General features: G+C 49.3%; 2 protein-coding genes across 2 annotated transcripts; both read right to left on the reverse strand.

Moving 5' to 3' along the window:
* Positions 1–1,236: 1,236 nt before the first annotated feature.
* TM7SF2 (transmembrane 7 superfamily member 2) lies at positions 1,237–16,043 on the reverse strand. The gene is made up of 11 exons (XM_065551127.1): positions 15,906–16,043; positions 13,038–13,201; positions 12,590–12,786; positions 12,234–12,288; positions 11,676–11,870; positions 10,963–11,066; positions 4,845–4,964; positions 3,029–3,197; positions 2,478–2,558; positions 2,203–2,325; positions 1,237–1,539 (listed from the first exon to the last, which is right to left on the reverse strand). The coding sequence occupies exons 2-11, from the start codon at positions 13,093–13,095 to the stop codon at positions 1,379–1,381; spliced, it is 1,263 nt and encodes a 420-aa protein (XP_065407199.1). The 5' UTR covers positions 13,096–13,201; positions 15,906–16,043; the 3' UTR covers positions 1,237–1,378.
* A 1,033-nt stretch (positions 16,044–17,076) lies between these two features.
* On the reverse strand, positions 17,077–25,905 carry LOC101937248 (toll-like receptor 5). Its single transcript, XM_005307990.4, has 2 exons — positions 25,722–25,905; positions 17,077–20,623 (listed from the first exon to the last, which is right to left on the reverse strand). The coding sequence occupies exon 2, from the start codon at positions 20,613–20,615 to the stop codon at positions 18,651–18,653; it is 1,965 nt and encodes a 654-aa protein (XP_005308047.2). The 5' UTR covers positions 20,616–20,623; positions 25,722–25,905; the 3' UTR covers positions 17,077–18,650.
* Positions 25,906–26,215: the final 310 nt, after the last annotated feature.

The following is a 26,215-nucleotide window of genomic DNA, read 5'->3' on the forward strand; positions in this document are numbered from 1 at the left end:
GTTGCAGTGAAGACAAACCCTCCATCTCATCATGACCCATGCATCTGTCGGGCAGACCTTTCTGCTGTGGGCTTGCACCTCCTTACAGCAGCAGAGGAGAATTCAGGCACGCTCCATTCTCAGATGTCCAGGGTGAAGCCTGCAATGAGCTTGCAGCCAACTGTAGTGGTTGCGATCTTGTTAGACTCTTTCGTTAAAGCATTACCAATCATGCAGTAAGCTCCATTGTGGTCCCTCATGGAAGGCAATGCTTTAAGCTCGAGTGACGCACAGAGGAATGCAGCTCAGACATCTATTGCTGATATGAAAACATTGTGGGTTTTGTTATACACAAGAATGGCCATACTGAGTCAGACCAGAGGTCCATCTAGCCCAGTATTCTGTCTTCCAACAGTGGCCAATGCCAAGTGCCCCAGAGGGAATAAACAGAACTGGTAATCATCAAATGATCAATCCCCTGTCGCCCATTCCCAGCTTCTGGCAAAGAGAGGCTAGGGACACCGTCCCTGGCCATCCTGGCTAATAGCCATTAATGGACCTATCCTCCAGGAACTTACCTAGTTCTTTTTTGAACCTGTTACAGTGTTACCTTTCACAACATCTTCTGTCAAGGAGTTCCACAGGTTGACTGTGTTGTGTGGAAAAAATACTTCCTTTTGTTTGTTTTAAACCTGCTGCCTATTAATTTCATTTAGTGACCCCTAGTTCGTGTGTTATGAGAAGGAATAAATAACACTTCCTTATTCACTTTCTCCACACAAGTCATGATTTTATAGACCTCTATCATATCCCCCTTCGTGGGCTCTTTTCCAAGCTGAAAAGTCCCAGTTTTATTAATCTCTGCTCACATGGCAGCCATTCCATACCCTTAATCATTTTTGTTGCCTTTTCTGAACCTTTTCCAATTCCTATCTATCTTTTTTGAGATGAGGTGACCGCATCTGCACACAATATTCAAGAGGTGGATGTACCATGGATTTATCTAGAGGCAATATGATATTTCTTGTCTTATTATCTATCCCTTTCTTAATGATTCCCAACATTCTGCACCCCAAACCCCTCATCCCCAGCTCCACCCCAGAACCTGAACCCCCGGCCGGAGCCCTCACCCCGTGTCCCAATTCCCTGCCCCAGCCTGGAGTCCCCTCCCACACTCCAAATCTCTCTGTCCCAACCTGAAACACCCTCCTACACTCCAAACCCCTCATCCCCAGCCCCACCCCAGAGCCCGCACCTCCATCTGGAGCCCTCTGGGGATGACAACGTGCCCCAGTGGGGAGGACAGAGGCTAGCGCCCTGCCAGCCTATGGAGCAGTGGTGGGCAGATGTGAGCTGTCATGCCTGGGTCTGCATGGGGCATGGTGTGCTGGGCCACATCTCAGTAAAGGTACGGGAAGATCCTGTAGGGAACTCGCCGGCAGTACTCCTGCCAGGCGAGCCCATATTTCCGCAGGCACTGGTGCTCATCCCGAGCCTCCCGGTGAATCAGCAGCACAGTGAAGTAGAAGACGTAGAAGTAGGGCAGGACATGTGTCAGGCCTGAGGGGGTGGGAGAGACATGGGGCATGAGGAGGAGGCAGCCATGGGCCCTTCCTCTAGGACCTTTTAGTGCAATAGTTCTCAACCCAGGGGCTGCTTGTGTCCTAATCAGCACATAGCTGTGGCCCATGTGACATCCTCAGGGCCTTACAGGCAGTATATATATCCCACATAACACAGAGCTGCATATGTGGCCCACAATGGTAAACAGGTGGAGAACCATTGTTCTAGTGGATAGCTTGAGTGCTGAGCAAACTTGTCTAGGGCCTAGATTCCTCCCCACTCCCACATTAATGATACACTGATGACATCCTTTGAAGGTGCGACCAGTGCCTTCCACCTGGGACTTCAGGCCAACCAGACCAGGTGCCTTCTACGTGACCTCTGGCTGGAGTAGGGGGCAGCATATTGGTGCCATTTGCTTGGGCCATGACTGGGATGTTGGGCCAGAGCGGGCACCCTCTGTGTAGCTCGTGAAAGACACAATGGGTGCCCAAGGCAGACACCGCAGAGGGGCAGTAGGGATATTCCCTAAAGGCACAGGTCCCAGTGGGACACCAATGCTGGGGGCAGGAGAAGGAGACAACCCTCCCCCTCCCCCCCCCCCCACACACACCTCCTTGCTAGCCTTCACAGGCTCCTCCAGGCAGGATTTAGACTCACCACAGGGCAGTGACCAGGCCAGAGCCATGATGAGATCCCCCAGATAGTTGGGGTGGCGCACAAACCCCCACCACCCAGACACCAGGAGACGCCGGCCCGTGGCTGTGGGAATGGTTTTGAGACCTGGGAGGAGGAGAAGAGCATTACCCCACATGGCATCCATTCCTCCCCCTCCCTCCCATTAGCTAATCCTCCATTAGCATCACCTTCTTCTCCAGACTCCTTCACTCCAAGTCCCCCATCTAACTCCCATCCAAGAGGTGGCTGCAACTCACCAGTTACTCTGGGGTCGTTGGGGTTCCTGCGGAAAGTGTTCTTCTGGGAATTGGCGCTGCGGAAGATGCAGTAGCCCAGACCTGCCAAGAAGAGAACCAGAGTGAGGATAGGCTGTGGGAACTCTAGGCATGGGGATACGGGCACTTCTGCCATGGATTGGTATGGAAACAGATCGCTCTGGAGAGGACAGAGGGATGAATGACAATGGTGGTGGATGCTGGCTCAGGGTGGCACTGAACAGGGCTTTCAATCCTCACGCTTCAGGGTGTGGCTTGGGGCTGGGCAGGAAGGGATTTCACCCCATTGTACAGCAAGGTGAGTTGTAGGGTTGGTGAGGCAGGAAGGGGGTGTGTGTGGGGGGGGGGGTAAGAGATACTGTGATAGATGGGGTCATGGGGTAAAGTGAGAGGGATACTACACCTATTGGTCTTGACTAGGTGGATCCATTGGTCTGATCAGGGGGCGGGGGGGGGGAAGGGAAAGAGGAGAGATGTGGGACTGAATGAGCCTATTGGTCTGGTTTGTGAGAGGGAAATCACCTGAGCCTCACCATTGAGCAAGAGGATCCCGACAGCCATGGACAGGCTCAGCTTCTGGGGGTGGTTGACCAGGAAGTAGGCCTGCAGGCTGTAGGTGAAGGGCACCCACGCCAGGTCCCCAAAGGCCAACATGAAGCCAAACCCATCGTGTACGATGTCCATGGTGGTGAGGATGGCCTCCTGCAGCACACAGAGGAGCCACATCCAGCATGGATAAAAATCAATGCTAAACACAATTTAAATATTTAAAAAACCCTAAATCTATTTAAAATTAAATTTGAAATAAACAACCTATGCTAAGGCCTAACCATGCTGTAATCTATTAAACCATTTAAATACAAACCCCGCCCCCCCCAATATTAAGCAAGACACGTTTGCTGCCAAGTTTAAAGAAAGTGAACACACAGAACTGCTTGACATCACTGGCTAGGCACCTGGAACCAGAGTTTGTTGAAGCACTAAACCACCTTTCAACTGTTGGCAGTAGTCTCTTCTGCAGGTGCAGAGAGAATATTTAATTTAATTTCCTTTTATTCAACTAAATCAGTTCAGTGACTAGTTCATTTGAAGTTAAGAAATCAATTGGGAGTTGAACAGGCAGGAAAGCTTGTTTTTCTCTTCCAATCTATGAAGAAAAACTATGTGTGAGAGGATGAGATCTACTAGTTCTAAAATCTTGAATGACATGGTGACCAGAAACATACAGATACTACAGTGAAATCCCGGTATACCACAATGTTTGGGATCCAAAAAATTACATCGCGCTAAATGCGGGGTCGCAGTATAGAGGGGTTTCAAGCCCGTCAGTGGTCCCCAAGGCGGTGCATTGATGTGCGCCGCCTAGTGCCCAGCAGGGGAGAGAAGCTGCGGGGGACAGAGAGCTCCAGGACTGCGGGCACAGTGCTCACTGTCCCCGGCAGGTGCAGGGCCGCAGCTTCTCTCCCCTGCCTGGCACTAGGTGGAGGCACATCAAATGTCTCGGCAGGCATCATGGCATTGGGGACCACTGGTACATACTGTATTACTGTATGTCTTAAATGGGGGCCAAATTGTGATCGCACTATATGCGATTTCACATTATGGCGGGGCGCCTTATTGCGGGGTTTGACTATACTTCCTTTGTTTAATACAATCAGTTTTAAATAGAACACATTTATTGATAAATATTTTAAAAGTATATTAGCACACAAAGTAGTTTTATTTTATTCAAAACCCTAACATGTTGTTTCTGGGAATTTTTTATTGAATTTTAATTTCCATCCAAATAGAGCTGGACACAAATTGCAAGTAAAACATCAGTCATCATATTGTAAATAAATACAATATTCACCATTTTCTAACATAATAAAAATGTAAAAATTAAGAATCTGAATACATGTAAAGTAAGCTATATAATTGCTCAAATAAATGTGTAGAGATATATTGTGTCCTCCTGGTTAGCAAAAAGAAGTACCGAATTTAGTATAGTATAAAGTCAGGGTATGTTTGGTTGCAAATTAACATGTTTTAATAGTTACCCACCAGTGAAAAAAATTAACCTTTTGTTAGGAAAATAACTATGAAGTACAAATGCAAAACTTGACTACAATCAATTATTTAAATTAAATCAATCCACCCTGGCCACATCTGTGCTTAAAATCACCAATCCCCACTCCCTTCTCAGAGCTGGGTCCTCAATCCCAGCCCCCCGTTTGAACCACTGGACTCCACCCTCCTCCCAGACATGGGAAGGGAACCCAGGAGGCCTCCCCTAAGGTTCCCTTTGTAGCCCCTAGGCCATTGCAGATCCCAAGCCCAGGCTAAGCCAGGGATGTGGGAGTGACTCACCTCATTCCAGAGTGCATCCACCACATACAGCAGCTGGAAGGCATTGACCAGGAGCATAGCCAGCGAGGGGCTGCCCCGCAGCTCAGTCTCTTTCATCAGCATGGCCATGTTCACCAGTGCCTGGCAGGAGGGTCAGCAATCAGGCGGAGTTTGGAGAAAACCTGCCTCCCTCCCTGCTCCTTCCCTTGCCCCAGCACCCTGTCTGCCCAGAGAAAAACACCTGATTGCTGAATGGACCAGGAGCCCCATTTCAGATTTTGGTAGGAGAGGGGGCAAATTTAACTGTGATTCCAGAGGCTACTTGAGCACCTATAAACTCTTGGGTTTTTTGCTGATGATATCTGCTATATAGTGCTCCTGTCAGATAATAATTTCTAATTCCTATATAAAGAAAAATATATATATATTATACCCACTCAGCTCTAATACTAATATGTTATGAAATCTTGTGTCAAGTCACTGAAGGGACACTGGTTAGGTTTAAAATTTTAATGTATATTCTTAATTTGTTACTAACTCTTGAATAGAACAATTGAAACAATTGTAGAAAAATCTAGATTACTTTCTATCACTTTTTTGCAGTTCATCACGCTTGGAATAAATCATTTAACTTTTGGAAACATCCTGTTAGGGCAAGACCCCATGAGTTTATACTGCACCTGCCTGGGGCTCTAGGGGTGTTACCCCACTACAAATAATAGACTAAAAAATTACTTTAAACAGTAGTGAAACTGACACTTTCAAGTCACTTTCATCGTATTGCCAACCCCAAATAGTCAAAAATCAAGAATCAGGCTCACCAAAAATCATGAGCTTGGCTTTAAAATAATGATATTGTGTAAAAATAATAGATTTGGTGGGGGTTTTTTATTTATATTCTGCTTTTTGAGCCTTTAAGGTGCACTGGGGTCACATTTTGAAGCTTTCTCCACAGCCACAAGAACTAAAATCTTCATTTTTCTTTAAGAAGGAAGGCTGAAATCATCACATATCACTTGACTCCAGGAACTGGGGCTTTAAGGAAAACAATAATTATCATGAGACTCATGACAAAATAATGAGAGTTGGCAACACTGCTTTCACTTCTGTTTAAATGCCAGTTACTTTCCAGAAGGGTCTTAAACATAACATTACAGAGATTGAGTTGCAGTTTTCACAGGAGACTATTTTAAAATCAAACACCAAGAAAATTCTACGTTTTAAAGTTGGGGAAAAAATTGAGACTTCTGAGGTATATCAGGGCGACTGCAGGCAGGAAAGGAAAACAAACAGGCACAGGAGCTCTGGGCAACTCTTCCTCTTGAAAGAAAGTTGGAGGGTCAAATCTTCTAGTCCTTAAACAAGTAAAACTTCTATTGCCATCAGCACCTCCACTCAGATATAAACATCACAGCGAACATGTGAGGTCAATAACTATGCATACTTAAATATCTGAGCCATCTTAGCCAGAGTTACACATCTTATATGCATTGGCTCAGGGACTACATTTTCTGGTATATTCTGAATAGTGCTGAGGACACAGATAGTGCCCAACGAATAACACAAATCATGACAATAATCGTCAACTTTATGGACTCCGTGGATGCAATTTCTGTTCTTTGTTCTGGAATTGGCCTGAATACGGCTGAAACCCTACAAATTTGATGTATAATCACATCTGATACTCATACAACACTTTCTCATTCCTTCCTTTTTTTCAAACTCACAACAAAAAATGGTTTTCAGTTAAAACCAATGGACATGTCTTCACTAGTAATGTTAAAGAGCTGGCCACGGCAGTGCTTTAATATGGCGGTGTAGTCGCGGCACCAGTGCGGAGAGAGAGTAGGGTTACCATATTTTGTGCCTCCAAATGGAGGACACTCCACGGCCCCTGGCCCCGCCCCCAGCCCCCCGCCCAACCCTGCCCCCTCCCCAAAGTCTCCGCCCCCTCCCCTGCTTCCCGCGAATATTTGATTCGCGGGAAGCCTGAAGCAGGTAAGGGGGGTGTGGGGGGAGGAGGCGCGGCCCAGGCTGGCCCCCCGGCGTTTCCAGCCTGGGTCAGCTGGGGCCCTGGGGTGCCGGCCCCGGCCGACCACCCCCGGCCCGCCCAGCACTGCCGGCCCCCGGCTCCCCGCCGGCCCGGGTCCCCGCGGGCCCGGCTGACCCGGCTCCCCGCCGGCCCGGGTCCCCGCGGGCCCGGCTGACCCGGCTCCCCGCCGGCCCGGGTCCCCGCGGGCCCGGCTGACCTCCCGATTTTCCCAGACATGCCCGGCTTTTGGGGATTTCCCCCCGGACGGGGATTTGAGCCCCCAAAAGCCGGACATGTCCGGGAAAATCCGGACGTATGGTAACCCTAGAGAGAGCTCTCCCAGCACTATAAAAAAACCCACCTCCACGAGGGGTGTAGCACCTCCCAGCGCTGGTGCACTCTCTACACTAGCACTTTACAGCGCTGAAACTTGCAGCGTTCAGGGGGGTGTTTTTTTTACACCCCTGAGTGAGAAAGTTGCAGCTCTGTAAGGTGCCAGTGTAGACAAGCCCTAAAATTGCATAGCAGGCATTGCTGTACAACTCAGCCTAGGGCAGAACCTGCCACCCATTGACAGTTAAGTGCTTTCCTCTCATCTGACTCTCATTCTCTTTCTTTCTTCATCCTTCCCGACCTCTGCTGCTTTTCATACTGTCAACCATGACATCCTTCCCAATCACCTGGAACTAGGGTGACCAGACAGCAAATGTGAAAAATCAGGACGGGGGTGGGTGGGGGTAATAGGAGCCTATATAAGAAAAAGACCCAAAAATCCAGACTCTCCCTGTAAAATTGGGACATCTGGTCACCCTACCTGGGACCAATTGCTGGAATCTCAGAGAGCTGGCCTTCCTGGTTTTGCTGCCGTCCATCAGAGGCCTCTTTTTTGCAGCATGCAGCAGAGAGAAAGGCTGGTCCAGTGGATAGGGAGCTAGATCTGAGAGACCTGGGTTCTACCCTTCCCTCCCCCCCAATGACTTCCTGTATGACCTCAGGTCAGTGCCTTAGGGACAGAGTTTCAAAGGCTTTTAGGCACCCAAAGACGCAGCTAGGCACCTAGTGGGGTTTACAAAGCACCTAACCTTCTAGGCGCTTTTGAAAATCCCATTAGGTGCCTAAATACCTTTGAAAACCTGGCTGTTAGTCTCTCAGTGCCCCATCTGTACAATGGGGATAACAGTACTGCTCGACTTCTCTGAGGGGCTGTGATGTGAGGTGCTCAGATACTACGGTGATGGGACCACATAAGTACCACAGGTAGAGTGGGAACTTCTTTATACCACTGCTATCCCTTCCCTGGGTTTTGGCCCCTTCTTTTCACTTATGCCCCTCACATCTTCCTCTTTTCTGACTGTAACCTGGGCTCAGAGGGCTTGGTTGTACTTCTTCTGAGTCCCCTGCGTTCCCTCTTCAACCCCCGCCCACCATCACCACCCGCATCCATAAACCTGGGAATCCTGGACGCCCCATCATCTCAGGCAGTGACACCCTGACAGCAGGATTTGCTGGCTACGTGGACTCTCTCCTCAGGCCCGACACTACCAGCACTTCCCCATCACCATAGTATCTTCCAGACATCACCGACTTCCTGAGGAAACTACAATCCATTGGTGATCTTCCAGAAAACCCCACCCTAGCCACTATAGATGTAGAAGCTCTCTGCACCAACATTCCATACAAAGATGGACTACAAGCCGTCAGGAACAGTATCCCCGATAATGTCACGGCAAACCTGGTGGCTGAACTTTGTCACTTTCATTGTCCTCGCCCACAACTATTTCAGATTTGGGGACGATTTATACCTTCAAGTCAGCGGCACTGCTACGGGTACCCGCATGGCCCCACATTTTTATGGTTGACTTAGAACAACGCTTCCTCATCTCTTGTTCCCTAGCACCCCTACTTTACTTGTACTACATTGATGACATCATCATCTGGACCCATGGGAAAGAGGCCCTTGAGGAAATCTATCTGAATTTCAACAATTTCCACCCCACCATCAACCTCAGCCTGGACCAGTTCACACAAAAGAGATCCACTTCCTGGACACTACAGCACAAATAAGCAATGGTCACAAACACCACCTTATACTGGAAACCTGCTGACCATTATACTTACCTACATGCCTCCAGCTTTCATCCAGACCACATCACATGATCTATTGTCTGCAACTAAGCCCTAAGATACAACCACATTTGCTCCAACCCCTCAGACAGAGACAAACACCTATAGGATCTCTATCAGGTGTTCTTAAAACTACAATACCCACCTGGGGAAGTGAAGAAACAGATTGATAGAGCCAGAAGAGTACCCAGAAGTCACTACAGGATAGGCCCAACAAAGAAAGTAACAGAACGCCACTAGCCATCACCTTCAGCCCCCAACTAAAACCTCTCCAGCGCATCATCAAGGATCTACAACCTATCTTGAAGGACTGACCTTGAGAGACAGGTCAGTCCTTGCTTACAGACAGCCCTCCCAACCTGAAGCAAATACTCACCAGCAACTACACACCACACAATCAACCCCTGCAACAAATCCCGTTGCCAACTCTGTCCGCATATCTATTCAAGGGACACCATCATAGGACCCAACAACATCAGCCACACCATCAAGGGCTCGTTCACCTGCACATCTACCAATGTGATATGCGCCATCATGTGCCAGCAATGCCCCTTTACCATGTACATTGGCCAAACCGGACAGTGTACGCAAAAGAATAAATGGACACAAATCAGACATCAAGAATTGTAACATTCAAAAACCAGTAGGAGAGCACTTCAATCTCCCTGGACACTGAATAGCAGACTTAAAAGTGGCCATTCTTCAGCAACAAACATTCAAAACCAGACTTCAGCGAGAAACTGCAGAACTGGAATTAATTTGCAAACTGGACACCATCAAATTAGGCCCAAATAAAGACTTGATACTCACACCTTCTTGTCAATTGTTGGGAATGGGCCACATCCACCCTAATTGAATTGGCTTCATTAGCACTGACCCCCAACTTGGTAAGGCAACTCCCATCTTTTCATGTGCTGTATATTTATACCTGCTTACTGTATTTTCCACTCCATGCATCTGATGAAGTGGGTTATAGCCCATGAAAGCTTATGCCCAAATAAATTGTCTCCAAGGTGCCACAAGGACTCCTCCTTGTTTTTACTGATACAGACTAACAGGGCTACCCCTCTGAAACCTGTTTTACAGGCTCATCTAAGGACTTCCAGAGCCTTAATTTAATTACCATCCTTTTCTTATCTTAATCACCCAAGCCTCTTTTTGGAAACAAAACACTGACTCCTTGCCCTGGGGACACAAGCTGGGAGAAGCACCTCTTTGCAGAGCTCACATTCCACACTAATGCTGTGCAATGAAGAGCTCCACCTGGGAGCACACCTCCTGTATGAAACTCGGGGTGGGGGTGGAGTGGGAGGGGGGCGTGGCAGCCCCTCCTCTGCCCTACCTAATTGGCACCCTTGAGTGAGACCTCCCCAATATCTCACTGACATACTGGGGCAGACCAGCCTAGTATCTTCCCCTCCCCGCCAGGGCCGGGTCTGACTTTTTTGCCGCCCCAAGCACGGTGGCCGGACCCAGACACAAAGCAAAAAAAGGCAGCCGTGCCGCCCTAAGATTGGACGGCTTAGAATCTGCCGCCCCAAGCACGAGCTTCCTTGGCCGGTGCCTGGAACCGGCCCTGCTCCCCGCTGCCCCGGATTTGACCAAAGGCATATCTAGCCCCTGCGTAAGACCATCCTGCCTGGTTTACCTCTACCCCTGCATCTAGCACTAATGGGCCTGGCATCCCACACTCTCTGCTGCCCCAGATCAGACCAATGGGCCTATCTAGTCTGGTATTCTTCACCCCTCCCCCCATGCTTGGTCTGACTAATGGGTCCATCTAGGCTGGGATTTCTGGCTATGGCTAGTATCTGCTACACATGGCCATCTGGAGGGAGGGAAATTCCCCCTTGCAACCCTTCCCCCGGGACTAGTGTTCCCCTGCAGCAGGTTCTATTATCCTTTGCCTTCGCAAGGTCATTATAGCCATGGGCCCAAGGGACTTTCTGCAGCAGGGAGCACCCTAAAACCCCACCCACTTACCCAGCCGAGGAGGCCTGGCCGCAGCTCGCAGAAATACTTCAGGTCGAAGGAGCCGATGCGTGGGTTCAGCTCGTGGCCCATGAAGAAATCATAGACAGGATTTCCTGTGTGACCAACAGCAAGTCAGGCACCTCAAGGGGGAATAGCTACTCCCCCTTCCTCTCCCTGCCACCTTGGACCAGACCAATAGGCCTGTCCAGCCCAGCATCCCCCCCTGCTGCCTCAGATCAGACCAATGGGTCCATCTAGTTGGTATGCTCCTCTCTCTGTTACCCCGGATCAGTCCAAGGGGCCCATCCCAGTGGCCTGGTATCCCCACCCCTGCTGTGCTAAATCTGGATATGTCTGGTTTCCAATGGGTGCTATTGCTGGATGCTTCATTGGAAGGTTAAACTCTCTGCAACAAGAAGGTCAGAAAGGAACCACGCATCAACTGATCAGATACCTCCCTAGAGTCCTGGCAGTTTTTACCCTGACTGGCATCACTGGATGCTCTCCCCCTGCACCCCCGTGACACATCAGGTATGACCTGTATGTCTAAGAGAGTGTCTATGTGTTAGTGCATGCACAAGTGTCCCTGTGTGTGTGTTGCACAAGTGTCAGTGTGCGCATGTCTGTGTGTGTTCAGACATGCATATTTGCACACGTCTATGTGTCTGCATGCACAAGATCATTCCTGTGTCCGTGTGCCCCATGTGTATAGAAGGACTCACCTGAGTTCCCGCCTGGCGCCAGTGTTGTCTCTGGGGCAAAGAGGGACTTGAAGTAGAGGAGGAAGCTGAGGCCGAAGGCCAGCAGCAAGGCCGAGAAAGCCAACTGCAGGAAGTGGTCATAGATGTAGCTGAGGCGCAACCCAGCTGCCAATCCAGCCCCCACCACCAGGGCTGTGACCCCCATCGCATGGAAAGCTGCAGCGCAGGAGAAGGGAAGACAGGACACATGCTGCTTAAATACAGCAACACTTTGCGGCTCTTTAGCTGAGGATCCCTGAGTCACAGCACACTGTTATTCTGGGAAACAGAGGCCTGGAGAGGGGAAGGGACTTGCCCAAGGTAACACAGGGAATGTGTGGCAGAGCTGGGGATAGAACCCAGGAGTCCTGACTCCTAGCCACTTGCTCAGTCCCAATAGACAGCACTTCCCCCCTTCCCCCCCTCCCCCCAATACTATTACTTGTTACCATGAGGAAATTCAGTAAGTGATGTGATTGGCTGCAAATTCTGGGGCGGGTCATAGTCAATCTCCCCTCCCTAACAAAATCCAACACCCACCATTAATGCGATACTGGAGCCGGCTCTTGTCTCGAAGGACGATCCCTTCTGTGACCTGGGGGAAAGCCACACAACCGGTTAACACTGATCTCTCTGGTCTTGACTCCAACTCCTCTCATCGGCACCCTCCCTGGAGCCTCAGTTCACAACTGTGTAGATGAACTGAGTTTGGGCAGGTCTCTGCCTACATGGTGTAGCCAGCTGGCCATGATCTGGCTCAGACGTGGCCCAGGCAATTCACATGTGCCCTTGATCCCCTATGGGTAGCCAAACAGCTACCATTAGGCAGATGGCAACCAGCAGGGAAGGGGACGTCCTGCCCTCCCCTCTGCCCAATGAGGCTGACCCCACATTACCTTTCCCATAGGCAGCATGTAGAGGGCAGCCTGGAGTCCCACCCAAGCCAGGAGCAGCAGGAAGGTGTGGGGGCTCCAGAGGGTGCTCAGGGGTGGCAGCGGGGGCGGGAAGTTCAGCACGCTGGCTTGCTCAGTGCGACATGTCAGCAGAAGATAGAAGACGGTAGCTGGCATGAGAAAGAGGAGGATCATGGCTCCTGTAGAGGGAGGAAGGAGAGGTTAGAGGGACAAGATCCCCAGGGTGATCAGAACTGTGGGTGAGTGAAGGCAGCAGTGTCCCTGAGAGATAAGATCCCACAGTGAGTCAATGGCAGAGCTGTGAACCCAAAAGTGCTGACTCCCAGACCCACCCTGCTCTAACCATGTAGCTGCATGCACAGCTCCAGTTTGCACTGCCTTTCAGGGTATGTGAGCCACTGCCTTCCAACCCCCCTCACCCTCGTCTTACCCAGGGGCCCTCCAAACTCCAGCTCTTTGGTGCGTGGGATCTTATACCGATCCATCATCCTCGTGCTCCAGCCTTCTCTGCCGAGACACAAAGCTCTTCCCACAGGAAGCCTCTCTAACCACAGACACTTCCTCCTTCAGGAGAGGCTCTTGTGGATCCCGGACCTTTGGGACAGAACATGGGTCATTAGAGCCTGCCACTTTCAGCTGACAGTAGTTGCGGTGGAAGGGTCAGAGACAGCCTGCTCTGATCTGGGTTGGGTGTTTAGCCTATGGCCATGTCTATACTACACAATTATGTCTACCTAACTTACATCTGCATAAGCCACCACAGGTATTAAATCACTTGTGTCGGCAGTATGCGTCCTCACCAGGACGCGTGTATCGATCGTACTGTCAGTGAGGAGCATTGTGGGACGGCTCCTGAAAGCCAGTCACAATCAATGAAAGCAATGCAGGGTCCGCACGGACACTGCATCAATCTAATTACATCGACCTTGGCTCTCCACCGCTTGGGGAGGTGGTGTTACTAAAGCGCCGCAGAGAGGAACTTACGTCAGTGGGAGCCAAACGTAAATGAAGAGATTTCCACAGCTAGGTCGACGCAAAGCATCTTACATCAACCTAACAGTGTAGTGTAGACCAGGCCTATGTTACGCTGCTGGGGCTGGAGTTGTCACAGGACTACAAAGAGGTGAACGGCGTCTGAGGTTTCCAGCCCGTGTATGCAGCGATCATGGGAAGGGAACAGGGCATGAATGACTCATGTTGCTTAGCCTGGATTGTTTTTCTCTTGCTGGCAACCCACCCCTTGTCAGGACCAGGATGTGGGCAGTCTGCCCTAGAGGTTAGACTTTGGAACAGGCTTGGAAGCCAGAGCCAAATGTCAGAGTCAGAAGCCACTACCCAGAGCCAATGGTCAGAGCTAGAATCTGAAGCCAATAATCAGAGCCAGGAGTCAGAAGCCAGGCAAGGATGCAGGGTCGGGTGGGCAGGAGGAGGACCAGAACAGGGCAGGAGCAAGCAGGCACAGGAGCAATTGCACCTATTAAAGCTCTGGGGGGCGCCTGCCCACATCTAAAGGCCCCTCACCCCAGCCTAAGAGGAGGAGCTACTAGACCCAGGTCTCAACTGAATTCAGGGGACCACAAATGAAAAAACAGGGATGAGAGTGAGGGTCACAGGGTCAACAGCAGGGATCCAGAGGGGAACACTAAGCAGAGAACCTTGGACAATGCCCACTGCTCCTCAAAGGTGTCCAGTGGATGTGGCCCAGAGGAACTCTGTCTGGAGATGTGACTTAATGGAGGATTGGAAATAGACCGCACACTCACAGAGCACCTCCCCGTCCACCTTCCTCCTCCTGGTATGGTGAACAGCCACCGTGGACAATGCCAGAAGGAGGTCAACGAGGAGGTCTTGCGACTTCATGGGGCCACGGATGGCCATAGATCCAGAGGTGTGGGGAAAAGTGCAGCCAGAACCTGAGGAGGAGGTTCCGGAGGAGCCGGAAAAGGGGCTGCAACCTGGTGCACTCGAAGAAGATGTGCACCAGGGTCTCCCTCTCGCCGCAGAAGGGGCAGGTGTCGGGGGAGGTGGTGAACCATGCCAGGTACATGCCCATGCTCACCGCTCCATGAAGGTGCCACCAACTAATATCCCCGGCGAGCTGTGCACAAGAGCAATTGCAGCTGCAGGTATAAGGGTTAAGCTGTGCTGCTGTTGAGCATAAATGCAGAGTTGTTGGCTTCTTTCAGACAATTGGATGGACTGGTCAATCAGGTGATTCTGCTGAAGCCCAGCTGGGCTCATTAACCTGTCCAAAGGCTAAACCCACTAGCCCCAGCCTCAGCTAGGGAACTCAGCCCCATGGTTCTTGACAGTCCCCTCCCGGTCATTCATATCTCCCACTCATTTTTCTTTTAATCTTACTGGTTGCTTCAGTAAAATCCAGTAGCATGGAGTTCCATAGGTTTAAGATAGGAGCAGCATCAAACCCTTGTGCGGTGATGGATGACAGATTATGACAATGGGAGTTAGGCACCTAAATACTGTTGAGGGTCTGGGCCTAAGCAACTTGCCCAAGGTCCCACAGGGAGTCTATGGCAGAGCAGGGCACTGAATGTGGGTCTATAGCTATGGGAAAGATGAGATTGCTGGATCAGAGAAGACCTGGAAGTACTTCCAGCAATAGAGTTAAAGACAGAAAACAGCCCTGTCTGCTCTGGAGTTCTTAGTCATCTGGCAGAACATTTTTTTGTTTTTAAGTACGTTTGTAGAAAGGTCCAGGGCTGGGAGAGCAGGGAGGCTGCGTGTCAGGATTGAGAGGGAGGAACCCATAATGGGAACAGTAGGTTGGGTTGCAGGTCAGGACTGAGGGCCATTAGCAGAGCTGCGAGGGGGGTGCAGACACCAGGAATGGAATAGCAGGGGGCTGCAGGCCAGGACAGAGGGGCATTGGCAGAGCTGTGGGGGGGGGGAAAGGCCAGAACCGGAAAAGCAGGTGAGGCTGCAGGTTGATATGGAGAAGCACCAACAGAGCATGTGAGGGGAGTCCAGGATTGCAACGCAGGTTGGGATTAAGGGGCATCACTGCACAAAGGGGAAAGTTTGGGCGATGTGCAGCTCAGGCCTCCAAATTCACAAAAGGGGAAGAATTTCCAACTCTTCCAGAAACCCCCTTCCTGGCGGGGATCTCTCGGTTTCACAGGCTGTTACCGGTGGCTGTACAAGACCACGCTGCCTTGTCAGCCCTATGAAATGCTGCAGCACCGGTCACTTCTAACGCTCTGAGCAATGTTGAGCTGCGGCTTTGCCTGCTGCCCACCTCTGTGTGATTAACCGGTTCCCCCTTGCCGCACTGCCCTACCTGACAGCCCGGTATCCGTCTCTCCAAAGCACACACAGCACGTACTAGCAGTGGCTCCACAATCCTCCCATCCATACGCTCCACCCCCTGTCCCTTTAACCCACAGCAGCTGTTGTCGCACCAGCTAATCGTAGCTCGTCCCCTCGTCCCAGCCTGTTACTATCACCAAACATCCAATCTGAGAGCAGGGAGTTTTGCCGAACGAGGGGCAAAGCCCGAGTTTCTGGCCTATCACGATGACTCTGAGACTCTTACTAAGTGGGTGGATCAAGCTCCCTAAGCTCTCTTCTTACTGGCCTGGAGCTGTGGTCATGGCAATGGCTGCCTTGCCCATCCCAGGAGCCCTGCAGCACTGAAAGCTGCCTGGGATCAGGCAATGGGCGGTACAGAAGTGTTTGTGTGTGCAGAGCAAATGACTAGGGCCCTACCAAATTCACGGCCATTCACGTGTTACAGCGGGATAACTAATGAGCATTTGCCGCCTTGCTGCAAAATCGTAGTGGAGACAAGGCACAGCCAGTTTTTGCCAATGTAGCAACATCATCCCCCCAATCTGGTGTGACCCCACCTATCTGTGTTACAGTGAAAGTTACAGAGCCTTGTCCCCATAGCGTTTTACAGCAAACGAGGGGGTTGTTGAGGGGCATTCAAGAGGTGTGGCTGGCAGCAAGTGCCTGAAATTGACAAGAGAGACATTCAGGGCTGAATAGCAGGAACCTATTCTTAGCAGCGAGAGAAGGTTTTCTGTTCTACACAGGCTCTTATCCCACTCTCATCACTGCAGGATCTTTGCATTATGCAATAAGACTAACATCTGCCCCATGGCGGTCATTCTTTCTCTTATCCTCTACCAAGGGGGAGAATCCTGCATGCCGTGGTTTGTTTAGGTAGGGTTGTGTCTATGTCCACACTGTTCTGTGTTTATGTCAGAGAAGTCAAGCAGGGTTGGGATGTTCCTTGTTTCCCAGAGGATTTTGTTCCACATTTTCGGACCAGCCGCCGAGAAAGTTTGGTCTCCTGCACAGACAAACTTGGTCTCCTGCTGGCTTTCCCCCCATTTGATTTTCCTCTCCTTTCTTTCACCCTTGTACTCCCATGTCTTTGTAGATCTCCCTGCAAGCCTGGCACATTCCAGGGTTCTATGAATACAGACTATTGTGTTCTTTTAAAATTGCATTTAAGAAGTTGAGGTTTTATTAGCACAGGTAATAACAACAAATCAACACTGCTATTTCAGAGAGACCATTTAGGAAACAGCACTCATACGAAATCCCAGCTCCCGTCCACAAGCCCCAACCATGTCTACATACATTGTTATTAATTATGTTGTGTATTGTGATGACGTCTAGAGTCCCAGTCATGGACCCCCATTGTGTTAGGTGCTGTACACATGCAGAACTGAAAGATGGTCCCTGCCCCAAAGAGCTTGCAATCTAAGGCCACATCTACTCTCAAAAGTTTTGCCAATAGTATTTTTGCCAGCATACGCGGCTGCTGTTCCAATGTCACCAGCATGGCCTTTGCCAGTACCGCGCAGCCTCACTGTGAGAGACTGTGTCAGCAAATGACACGCTGCACTGTGAGTAGGTACCTGTGCCTCCTGTGTCACTGTCCAGCACACTGCCTTGTGGGTCATTTTTGAAGTAGGGGCAGGGACTTTTTGTTCTGTTTGTAGAGCACCGAGCACCCAGGGGTCCTGTCTAAGGTCCCTAGGTACTACGGTAACACAATATAAGAATAATGAATAATGCCAGCACTCCCTTGGGTGAGCACATCCCTTGGTCTAAATAAGGATAAAAGGTGTGTTTTTAACACGTTAAAATCCTAGTATAGACAAAGTGGCTGTAGGTTTAATATGGGTTTACCTTGACAAGCTAACGTGTTAAAACTGCATCTCACCTGGTCTGCACTATGATTCCACCATGTTAGTTAACAGATATGGGCTAACACGTGTTAAAATCACACCTTGTTCCCTAGGAAAGACAAGACTGGAGTGTAGCTAGTGATTTAACCTGCATCTGTGCTAAACAGACTCTGCCTAATGCCCATAGTGTACCCATCAGCTCCAGGGTTAAGAAAGGATAGTTCATGCCATGCCAGGAGCCGTAAGGGAGGTCAACCCATTATACTGGCATTAGAAGAATAAAGGTGATGACACTGAGCACTTTATAACACCCCAGAGATTTATGAAATCTCCCAATGCCTCTACTGTACTGTTGTACAGCCAGGGGCAAGACTGTGCATAGAACCCAGGAGTCCTGACTCCCAACACCCCTGCTTTAACCACTAGACATCTCTCCTCCTGGAGCTGGAAACCAGGGAGCCTGACTCCCAGCCCTCTGCTCCAACCCACTAGACCCCACAGAATGAAAATAGATCTCAGGAGTCATGACTCTGAGCCCCCCTATTCTGATCCATGAGATCCCACTCACAGAACCAGGAATACACCTGAACCCCCACCCTATCCCCATCCTTCTAACCACTAGACCCCACTTCCTGCCCCTTGCTCTAACTACTAGACTCCATTCCCAGAACTAGGAGTCAAACCAAGACGCCTTGACTCCTAGTCCAGGCTATGCTTATGCCTTTGGGAAACTGGTTCACAGCTGAAGGTGACTGGGCATCGCTGCCTGTGATTGCATAAGTATCACAGTTCAGTGCCAAGCACACGGCATATGGAACAGCTTTTAAAGCCACACAGGTGGGATCCTATGCTGGGGAAAGCTGGACACAGCATGGGCTGTGCTACTGGACACAGCTGTTTTGGATGAAGAAAAGGAGGGGTATTCCTGGGAAGGGAGGCGTGGGCATAAAACAGGTAACCCCTTCCTTCCCACCACTCAGGGTCACGTTGGTGGAGTGCAGCCAAGCCTCTAGGTCCTGCAAGCTGCAGTGGCAAAGCAGAGAGACCTCCTGGAGATTCAGGAATGCTAGTGCCTGGAGCGGCTGAAGAACAGATGGTGACAGGGTCACCAAGGGGTTACCCTGCAGCCCTAGCACCTGCAGGGAGTGCAGGTCCCGGAACAGCCCATCAGGAAGCATGGCCATGAGGTTCCCAGATAGGTCCAGAGCCTGGAGAGACACCAGACCCTGGAAGAGGCCCTCAGGTAAGGTCTGGAGATTGTTTCTGCTGAGGTTCAAGGCTGCCAGCCTGTCTAGATGGTGGAAGACATCCACACAGCCCCCTGCATTCCAGACGATATTCAGGGAGTTCTCGGAAAGGTCCAGCACCCTGAGCTGGCTGTGCCTGGGCATGGCTCTGTCCTGGTGCTCAGAGCACCTTGAGATCAGGTTGTGTGAAAGGTTCAGGAACTGCAAGGCAGGGATGCCCCTCAGCTCGTTCCAGAGCCCTCTCAGGTCTTGCATGCGGTTGGAAGACAAGTCGAGGAAGGTCAGATTCGTGGAAAGCTTCCCGATTCCCCAGGTGTCCTTGATCCTGTTCTGGCCCAGCAGCAGGCGCTCCAGGACAGGGAGCCGCCCTGGCAGCACGCGCGAGAGGGCATTGTCCTGCAGATTCAGCGTCCGCAGGGTCCTCAGTCCCTCCAGGGCATTGTGCTGGATGGCCCCAATGTGGTTGGACTTGAGGTTGAGGTGCAGCAGTGGGGAAGAGCTTAGGCTCTGGAGAGCCTCCATGTTCAGCTCCCCCAGCAGATTGTGGGAGAGGTCCAGGGTCCAGAGGTGCTGCAGTCCAGCAAAGGCCTCCCCACGGATCTCGTGGATCTGATTGGATGCCAGGCGCAGTGCACGCAGCTCAGGGAGACCCGAGAAGACCAAAGGCCCCAGCTTGGAGAGGAAGCCATGAGACATGTCGAAAGAGAGGACTCTGCTCTGGCTGAGCCCTGAGAAGGTGCTGGCAGAGAGGCCCCGCAGGTTATTGAACCCGAACCCCCTCCCAATGGCCCCCGAGTGCTGCAACTTCAGATGCCGTATCTGGGCACCTGCCATGACCTTAAAGAACCGTTCAGCACTACCCACATCCCATGGATTGGAGGATACATCCAGGGTTTCCACTGTGATGTTGTGGAAGGGACTGGGGCAGGAGTGGTTGTACCGAGGGTCCCTATAGGACAGCAGATTGGATGAGAGATCTAGGAGGGACAGGTGTTGTCCCCCGAGGTGGGTCAGATCCTTCCCGCAGATTGTCTTGATCTTGTTAAGCCGGAGCTGGAGGACAGCCAGCAGCTTTAAGCCTTGAAAAGAGGAATCGGGTCTCAGCCTCTTTATCTGGTTCCCTGTGAGATCCAGCCTTTTGAGGGACACTAAATCCTGGAAGTAGCCACCCTCCAGCACAGTCTCATCAAGGCCATTGGCATCCAGCAGGAGCACCTCGAGCTGCCGCAAGCCTGCCAAGGCCATGGGTTGGAGGCTCAGCTTCCTGTTGCCCCCGAGGTCCAGGAACGTGATGTTGGCCACCTTCTCAAAGGCCTTCTCTCCAATGGAGAGTGATCCCCCCAGCTGACATCCCAGAGACAGCTTCCTGAGCCTCTCCAGCCTGGGGAAGGAGGAGGCCGAGATGTTGGAGAGGAGGTTGAAATTCAGCAGAAGGATCTGGGTGGATGGGTCAATTTCTGGCAGTGTCTCATGGTGTTGAGCTTGGCAGCTGGAGACCACAGAAGACTGGACCCTGGAGGCGTGACAGCTCTGAACTTCAGCCAGGGCAGGACTAGATCCCAGCAACCAGAGCGCTAGGAGCCAAAGTTGTCTGAGCATAGTGGAACCTGCCAAAGAATAAGAACGATGTTACTCCACAGCACCCACTCCTGTAATGGGACATTTATACTGTGCCTGCTAGTGGTGCTAAGTGCAGGTACAACCCACACCCATTCTGTGCAGCATGCTAGCCCCCACCAGTGACGGCTGGGAGATATATAGTGGTTGATGAGGCTGCTACAGGCATAATAAAGCTGTCTCTCTTAGCCCAGGCAGTAGAGGTTCTTGCTTGAGATCCCAGGTTTGATTCCTACTACTAACAACCCACCCAGAGGACTGGTGTTATACAGAGATAGCAAGATATCTAAAAGGGGACTGGTCTACTGCTATTGATTTTAGCTGGAAGGTGCTCAGACACCACTGTGATGGGCGGCAAGATAAAACCCATAGATAGTGGGCTTCTGCCTCTCCCTGGGACAGCAAGAAGGGTCTCCAGAGCTGGTAAGACTCTGTCAAAACATATGTTTTTTCTGACAAAACGTGGCTTTTTGTCCAAGACTGAGTACTTTGTGGAAAATTTTCATTTCATGGAAAAATTTCCACTTGTCTGATTAAAAAACCTGGAAACTAAAAAATGTTTCAGTAAAATAATGTTGGTTTTGGGTAAAAGTTGTTCATCTTTTGGTTAAAAATCAACTTTTTATCTTCAGTGTGTTTTCTTGGGTAATAATTTTTGGTTTTTGAAAAACAATATTTTTTAATGGAAAACTGGAAAAAATTGCCCCCCGTTTTCGTATAAATTTTTTCCTCACAGAAACAAGAACTTCCCACAGGAGCTGTAATTTATTAAAATAATAAAGACACTTGGCATTTTCTGAGCAGCTCTGCCTCTAACAGAGCCTGGGCTTGGGTCGAATATGGAGAGAGAGGGCCATCCCAGGTGCTATGGGGCTAGTAACTGGACTCTTTGTGGGCTGGATAGGGTCTCAAGTGAGGTGTTTGTACAGCACCGGGCACAATGGGGCCCTGGGCCATGACCGGGGCTCCTAGGTACTACTTTGATACAGATCATTAAGGTGGAAGAGGGTCTGTCTGTGATCCCTGCCCTGAGCAGGTTGCAGGGCAGGAGATCTTAATCTGGGGGTCACAAGCAGGTGACTTCTCTTTCTTTCCCAATTTAAGAACATAAGAACATAAGAATGGCTTTACTGGGTCAGACCAAAGGTCCATCTAGCCCAGAATCCTGTCTTCCGACAGTGGCCAATGCCAGGTGCCCCAGAAGGAATGAACAGAAACTCATCAAGCTCTGTCCCCTGTCGCTCATTCCCAGCTTCTGGCAAACTGAAGCTAGAGACACCATTCCTGTCCATCCTGGCTAATAGCCATTGATGGACCTATCCTCCATGAATCTATCTAATTCTTTTTTGAACCCTGTTATGGTCTTGGCCTTCACAACATCCTCTGGTAAGGAGTTCCACAGGTTGACTATGCGTTGTGTGAAGAAATACTTGCTTTTATTTGTTTTAAACCTGCTGCCTATTAATTTAATTTGGCGACCCCTAGTTCTTTTGTTATGAGAAGTAGTAAACAACACTTCCTTATCTACTTTCTCTACACCAGTCATGACTGTATAGACCTCAATCATATCTCCCCTTAGACATCTCTTTTCCAAGCTGAAAAGTCCCAGTCTTATTAATCTCTCCTCATACGGAAGCCATTCCATACCCCTGATAATTTTTTTTGCCCTTTTCTGAACCTTTTCCAATTCCAATATATCTTTTTTGAGATGGCACGACCACATCTGCACACAGTATTCAAGATGTGGGCGTACAATGGATTTATATAGAGGCAACATGATATTTTCTGTCCTATTATCTATCCCTTTCTTAATTATTCCCAGCATTCTGTTCGCTTTTTTGACTGCCGCTGCACATTGAGTGGATGTTTTCAGAGAACTATCCACAATGACTCCAAGATCTCATTCTTGAGTGGTAACAGCTAATTTAGACCCCATCATTTTATATGTATAGTTGGGATTATGCTTTCCAATGTGCATTACCTTTGCATTTATCAACATTAAATTTCATCTGCCATTTTGTTGCCCAGTCACCCAGTTTTGAGAGATCCTTTTGTAGCTCTTCATAGTCTGCCTGGGTCTTAACTATCTTTAGTAATTTTGTATCATCTGCAAATTTTGCCATCTCACTGTTTACCCCTTTTTCCAGATCATTTATGAATATGTTGAATAGGACTGGTCCAAGTACCTACCCCTGGGGGACACCACTATTTACCTCTCTCCATTCTGAAAACTGATCATTTATACCTTCCCTTTGTTTCCTATCTTTTAACCAGCTAACAATCCATGAATGCACCTTCCCTCTTATCCCATGGCAGCTTACTTTGAATAAGAGCTTTTGGTGAGGGACCTTGTCAAAGGCTTTCTGAAAATCTAAGTACACTATATCCACTGGATTCCCTTGGTCCACATGCTTGTTGACCCCCTCAAAGAATTCTAGTAGATTGGTGAGGCATGATTTCCCTTTACTAAAACCATAATTTGTTGACTCTTCCTCAACAAATTATGTTCATCTATATGTCTGACAATATTGTTCTTTATTATAGTTTCAACCAGTTTGCCTGGTACTGAAGTCCGTTTTACAGGCCTGTAATTGCCGGGATTACCTCTGGAGCCCTTTTTAAAAATTGGCGTCACATTAGCTATCCTCCAGTCATCTGGTACAGAAGCTGATTTAAATGATAGGTTACATACTACAGTTAGTAGTTCTGCAATTTCACATTTGAGTTCCTTCAGAACTCTTGGGTGAATACCATCTGATCCTGGTGACTTATTGCTGTTTAATTTATCAATTTGTTCCAAAACCTCCTCTAATGATACCTCAATCTGGGACAATTCCTCAGATCTGTCACCTAAAAAGAATGGCTCAGGCTCGGGAATTTCCCTCACATCCTCAACCATGAAGACCGATGCAGAGAATTCATTTAGTTTCTCTGCAATGGCCTTATTGTCCCTTATTGTCTCCTTTAGCACCTCGATCGTCCAGTGACCCCACTGGCTGTTTAGCAGGCTTCTTGCTTCTGATGTACTTAATTGCTATTACTTTTTGAGTCTTTGGCTAGCTGTTCCTCAAATTCTTTTTTGGCCTTCCTAATTGTATTTTTACACTTCATTTGTCAGTGTTTATGCTCCTTTCTATTTTCCTCACTAGGATTTAACTTCTACTTTTTAAAGGATGCCTTTTTGCCTCTCACTGATTCTTTTACTTTGTTGTTTAGCCACGGTGGCTCTTTTTTGGTTCTCTATGTTTTTTTATTTGGGGTATACATTTAAGTTGAGCCGCTAGTATGGTGTCTTTAAAAAGTTTCCACGCAGCTTGCAGAGATTTCACTTTTGGTGCTGTACCTTTTAATTTCTGTTTAACTAACCTCCTCATTTTTGTGTAGTTCCCCTTTCTGAAATGAAATGCTACTGTGTTGGGCTGCTGTGGTGGATATTACATTTAATTATATTATGGTCAATATTACCAAGCGGTCCAGCTATATTCACCTCTTGGACCAGATCCTGTGCTCCACTTAGGACTAAATCAAGAATTGCCTCTCCTCTGGTGGGTTCCAGGACCAGCTGCTCCAAGAAGCAGTCATTTAAGGTGTCAAGAAACTTTATCTCTGCATCCCGTCCTGAAGTGACATGTACCCAGTCAATATGGGGATAATTTAAATCCCGCATTATTATTATTGAGTTTTTTATTTTAATAGCCTCTCTAATCTCCCTGAGCATTTCACAGTCACTATCACCGTCCTGGTCAGGTGGTTGGTAATATATCCCTACCGCTATATTCTTATTATTAGAGCATGGAATTTCTATCCATAGAGATTCTATGGTACAGTTTGATTAATTTACGATTTTTACTTCATTTGATTCTACGTTTTCTTTCACATATAGTGCCACTCCCCCACCAGCACGACCTATTCTGTCCTTCCGATATATTTTGTACCCTGGTATTACTGACTTCAGAGTAACAGCCGTGTTAGTCTGTATCCGCAAAAAGAAGAACAGGAGTACTTGTGGCACCTTAGAGACTAACAAATTTATTAGAGCATAAGCTTTCGTGGACTACAGCCCACTTCTTCGGATGCATATAGAATGGAACATATATTGAGGAGATATATATACACACATACAGAGAGCATAAACAGGTGGGAGTTGTCTTACCAACTCTGAGAGGCCAATTAATTAAGAGAAAAAAAAAACTTTTGAAGTGATAATCAAGCTAGGCCAGTACAGACAGTTTGATAATAGGTGTGAGAGTACTTACAAGGGGAGATAGAGTCAATGTTTGTAATGGCTCAGCCATTCCCAGTCCTTATTCAAACCGGAGTTGATTGTGTCTAGTTTGCATATCAATTCTAGCTCTGCAGTCTCTCTTTGGAGTCTGTTTTTGAAGTTTTTCTGTGTATATATATCTCTTCAATATATGTTCCATTCTATATGCATCCGAAGAAGTGGGCTGTAGTCCACGAAAGCTTATGCTCTAATAAATTTGTTAGTCTTTAAGGTGCCACAAGTACTCCTGGTATTACTGTATCCCACTGATTATCCTTATTCCACCAAGTTTCTGTGATGCCTATTATATCAATATCCTCATTTAATACGAGGCACTCCACTTCACCCATTTTATTCTTTAGACTTCTAGCAATTCTATTCTAGAAATACCAATTTCTATTGTGCTGTAAGGTGCAGGCACAAGTAAAGCCAGGAGGCTCCCCAGGGTAGCTGAGCATGCCTTTCTCTCCCATCAGTGTCCTCATATCCTGGCTACCTCAGGGACTGGGTACAGGGCACTGATCACTGGATTCCCTCTCCAGGGCAGTGACTGCTCGCAGTAACCAACAACTGCCCAGTAGCATATGAGAAATGAGCGTGACCAGTCTCAGCTCAGCTCCCAGGGAACCAGGTGACCAGAACTGGCCCCTTCATCTCAGTAGAGGGCCGCAGGGACAGTGCTCCCCTCTAGCAGCCATACTCAAAAGGCAGCACCCAGGCATGCTGGCCGGGAAGCTTGCACCACAGGCATCCTGCTCTATCCCTTTGCAGAACTCCCCCTCCCACCCAGCATCTCCCCCATCCCTACCAGACCCTCTACTCACCCCCAGGGAGCGAAGATTTGTGCTGGAGACACCGCACAGCAGCCACGTTCACCACCTGCGCCCTCTGCCATCCACCCGTCTGCTCCGGCTTTATTTAAGCCCCCACCACGGAAGAAGACAGCTGCTCCCAGAAGGCTCCGGCCCCCACCTCAGCTGCTGTTTACTCAGCGGGTGTTCAGGAACTTGCGAAATGGGAAGTTGGGGGAAATTCCCCTCCTGGTCCCCTCCTGCAGTTATTGCTTCCTCGGGCCTTTGCGGTGAACGGTCGCGGGTCACCCTAGCAAGCTGGTGTGAGCGGCCTTACATCTTCTTGAGTCAATGAGCCGCAACCCTACTCTCAGCCCTGCTGCTCTAACCACTAGACATCACTCCCCACCCAGAGCTGGAACAGAACCCAGGAGTCCTGACTCCCAGTCTCCTACTTATACCAGTAAACGTGGGAAAAGCTGGCCACTTGGACGGGGGCTCTTGTGACCTCCGGATGCTTCAGACCA

This window comes from Chrysemys picta, chromosome 7 (genome assembly GCF_011386835.1).
Source record: "Chrysemys picta bellii isolate R12L10 chromosome 7, ASM1138683v2, whole genome shotgun sequence".
NCBI lineage: Eukaryota > Metazoa > Chordata > Testudines > Emydidae > Chrysemys > Chrysemys picta.

What these genes read in the sequence shown, in the direction of transcription:
- LOC101937248 (XM_005307990.4), bottom strand. Translation starts at nt 20,615, where the DNA reads ATGCTCAGACAACTTTGGCTCCTAGCGCTCTGGTTGCTGGGATCTAGT.
- TM7SF2 (XM_065551127.1), bottom strand. Translation starts at nt 13,095, where the DNA reads ATGATGGATCGGTATAAGATCCCACGCACCAAAGAGCTGGAGTTTGGA. An exon ending in GGCCAGGCCTCCTCGGCTGG is followed by an intron (nt 4,965 to 10,962) that starts GTAAGTGGGTGG and finishes CCCTCCTGCCAG; the next exon opens with GCACTGGTGAACATGGCCAT. An exon ending in CGGGATCCTCTTGCTCAATG is followed by an intron (nt 2,559 to 3,028) that starts GTGAGGCTCAGG and finishes TCTTCTTGGCAG; the next exon opens with GTCTGGGCTACTGCATCTTC.